Source organism: Varanus komodoensis, unplaced genomic scaffold, assembly GCF_004798865.1.
Source record: "Varanus komodoensis strain SLA01 unplaced genomic scaffold, ASM479886v1 scaffold1, whole genome shotgun sequence".
NCBI lineage: Eukaryota > Metazoa > Chordata > Lepidosauria > Squamata > Varanidae > Varanus > Varanus komodoensis.
In genome coordinates, this window is record NW_025335268.1 from 39269377 (window position 1) to 39272913 (window position 3537).

Sequence of the window (3537 nt, forward strand, 5' to 3'; positions counted from 1 at the left end):
GTTCATTTTTACCTCTTGCACCAGTGTCCATTCTTAGTAGTTCTAATTTTAAAACGTTACTGAATGCTTTTTTTAAAGTCCTTTTTACATGGCTTTTGTTGAACAAATTGAATGGATTCTAGTAGCCTTAAGGGTTTTCCAGACAGAGGGTCCCTATTCCATCTTTTCTTTCATAACATATTTTCTGCAACAAGAAACAAGTTAAAGTTGTAGGAAAACAAAAGGAGGGACATAAACAGAAGGCAGTGGGCAAAAAAACCTTGTGTGGAAGCACACTTCCTCATTTCTTGGCAAGCTAACCATGTTTCTACTGGTTGGGTTTGTCACGTGTCGGCATCTGCCACATTTTCCATCTCATCCATTGGTTACAGTTTCAAGAGCCATTTTAGACAATCTTGCATAGAAAAATATAGTCTGTTTTATGTGGGGGTTCAAAACAATTTCATCTAATTAGCAGTAAGAAATCTCATCTTGAGAACCTTGACACAGTTGTCTTTTGTAATGGAGGATATTATCCTCCCTCCCTCCCATGCTAGTACATCCATTGCAGTCAAGGGTACAATCCTTACCTTAGGATTGTACCCTCGCTGTTTGGAAAACTTCAAATGTAGAGGCTTTGAGACTGCTACCTTCAGTAATACATTTAGTGTCAACCCAAGAGAAGGTCCTTTTGGTGGACAAGGGACATTAAGTTTCATTTTAATCAATTTAAAGCTGCCTTGAGAGACTCTTTTGTATAACGGAAAGATAAATGTCAAATAAGTAAGGATTAGTAATGAGGGAGGGCCACTGCCTTTAAGATCTGATTTTGTGGGCTTTCTGGATGCAAATTGTTCACCATTGTGGAATGGAGGATGTTTGAATTGGATGTTCTGGCCTACCAAAGCTTACTAGACTTTCCTTTAACATTCTGATTTAGAAATAAAATTCCATTGGAACAATTGGTTAAGTGTTGAATGGCAAGTGTGCCAGTAGGAAAAATTAATGGTACTTGGTAACAGTAGCATTTTGCATCCTGCCCACTCTTCTGCAAACAAAAGAGCACTTTTCATTTGCAGACGCGAACGGAATCCAGTGGAGTCTCTCAGTCATCATCGAAGTTCCTGCAGTTGGATGAGGGTTTCCTGCTAACTTCCCCTTTTAGCTTCCAGTGTCTGCTTCTATAATTCTCACAACCTTCCACAATTTATTTTCATGGAGGTGCAGGGGATAAATGAGCAAAAATGGCTTTCCTGCTCACAGGAGCATTTGTATGAAAATCTGCACCTAAGCTAACTGCTGTGGTGATTTGATGTTTTGTGGTGCTGTTGCTTTTGCAAAGTGCTTTTAAAAATGTTTTTGTTAGTCTCTTCCTGGGCGGCAATCCTGAGGTGTGCCTTAGAAATTCTACATAATAAATTGCCCATGGTAAAAGATGCTAGTCAAGTTAGTTTTGCAGACATTGAGTTTCCTCTCCTGCCTTGAAAAGGAACTGTACATGATCTCCAGTTTCTCTCAACAGGTAATGATTTATTGTAAAGTTGTGATCATACAAATCTGTAAAACTGCTCTTAGTACATCAACATCTTAAAAAAGACATTTGTGCTCTTGGGCAAGAGACATACTGTACTACAATTTCAAGAAGCACAGTTTTACAAATGCTTACAACTTTTAGTGGGGAGAGACCTTATTTAAAATGACTGAATAAAGTGCTTGTAATGTCCGATTGCCTTTGAAGAGGGGGGAAAAAAGAATTGCAGCAATAACCTACTTGTGTAAGACAGTAAGAAAGCTCCTGACCCCTTCCACAAGGCACGCTTAAGGATAATAGGCCTAAAGTAGCTTTCCTTTTGTCACAGATGTGTATAATCCTGTTCACACTATTACTCTATTCCATGTTGCTGGGACCTATTCACTTATTTTCGATTGCTCTGTAGAGCTTAAGGCTGTAATCTTAATCATATTTACATGGAAAAGTATTCAAATCTCCAGGTATTTCCAAGTAGAAGTTATTTGGATTAGCATGGCATGTTCATGCAATCAGTGTAGGGCAATTACTTCATAGAAGTTAGAACTTAGTGAAGTCCTTATGTAAGGAAACTGCTACTTTTTTTTCTTTTGGCAAGATATATTAGGATGGTTGAAATGAAGAGGAACAAGATTCACTCTTTCAGGCCTCAGCCTTAAGTGTCTTTTAAACATTGACAGTTCATAGGCTTAATATAGGAAAAATTACATAATATATTAAGAATCAAGTGCCAAATGTCAGGTCAACAAATTCATACAATTACAGTAAATGTTTTTAAATACATTTTTCCTCTATATTATCTGTCTTCTCTGGAATATCTTGAAGTAAGCTGATCGCAACCACTGGTATGACATTGGCATCAAGCTGGAGGATGCCCCTGAAAAAGGACAAGTCGTCATTAAAATCTAGACTTCGGAAATTCAAGGTTTTTGTTCCAGGCTGCCAAGTTTGTTTTAGTTTCACAACTGAAGACAGGACAAACAAATGAGTTTAAATAGTTTTGAAGCAGGGCTCAGCAATATCTGAACCTGACCTACAAGTTGCCTACTTATTTAAAGCCCATCAAATTTCAAACAATTGTTCCTCTCAAAGACGTAAGAAATGACTTCCTTTAGTCCCACCTCAGTGATCACCTACCAGCAGTTATTCCATCAGGCTACAAAGCAGAGGGAGAGAAAGGGATCAGGGTGCTACCGTTACCTTTGCCATGGCCACAGCTCGCTTTGGCTCTCTCCAGCAGTCACCAAAGGGAAACTTCACTCAGGCTGTGGACTGTTTCCAGCCCAGCCAGCCATCATAGGATATAGAGGCAGCAAGAATTGTGACCAGGTCTTATTTCACCACTACCGCTGCACCACAGCCTATCCCTTCTGTGCGTCATGTCTTAAATTTGGATGAAATGGCGTAAGATCTGCCACCTCTTCTGAACTGCCACCTGAGGAAATGGGTTCATCTTATCTCATAGGTGGGCTGACCATGACCATATTGGGCAAATATGAGTACTAATTAGTTGCTATTGAACAGGTATTTGCCCAGTTTTAAGAGCTGTCTGTCTGTCTGTCTGTCTATCAAGAGCTTTTGTATGTCCCATTATACAAAATCTCAGGATGGCTTACAATATTTAAAAGGACAATTAAAACAACAATTTCAATAATAAAACAGAACAAAACAATAAACCAAACAGAGTGACTAAACTTATAAACTATTAGAGTTTAAAATACTGTTTAAATAAAAAGGTTTTGGCCTGGCACCGAAGAGTATAAACTTAATATCTTTTCTGGTTGTTGTTGTTGTTAGTCGCGAAGTCGTGTCCGTCCCATCGTAACCCCATGGACAACATTCCTCCAGGCCTTCCTGTCCTCCACCATCCCCCGGAGTCCACCTAAGCTCACCAACTTCTTCAGTGACTCCATCTAGCCACCTCATCCTCTGCCGTCCCCTTCTTCTTTTGCCATCTATTGTTCCCAGCATTAGGCTCTTCTCTAGGGAGTCCTTCCTTCTCATTAGGTGGCCAAATACTTTGGCCACCT

General features: G+C 39.6%; 1 protein-coding gene across 1 annotated transcript in view; it reads right to left on the bottom strand.

The window, feature by feature from the left end:
- Window positions 1-1483: 1483 nt before the first annotated feature.
- Window positions 1484-3537, bottom strand: part of GINM1 (glycoprotein integral membrane 1) — a 28270-nt gene continuing 26216 nt past the window's right edge. Inside the window, exon 8 of the mRNA XM_044422947.1 lies at window positions 1484-2384. Within this exon, the coding sequence (XP_044278882.1) occupies window positions 2282-2384 (103 nt within the window). The 3' untranslated portion in view covers window positions 1484-2281. The remainder of the gene's footprint in view (window positions 2385-3537) is intronic.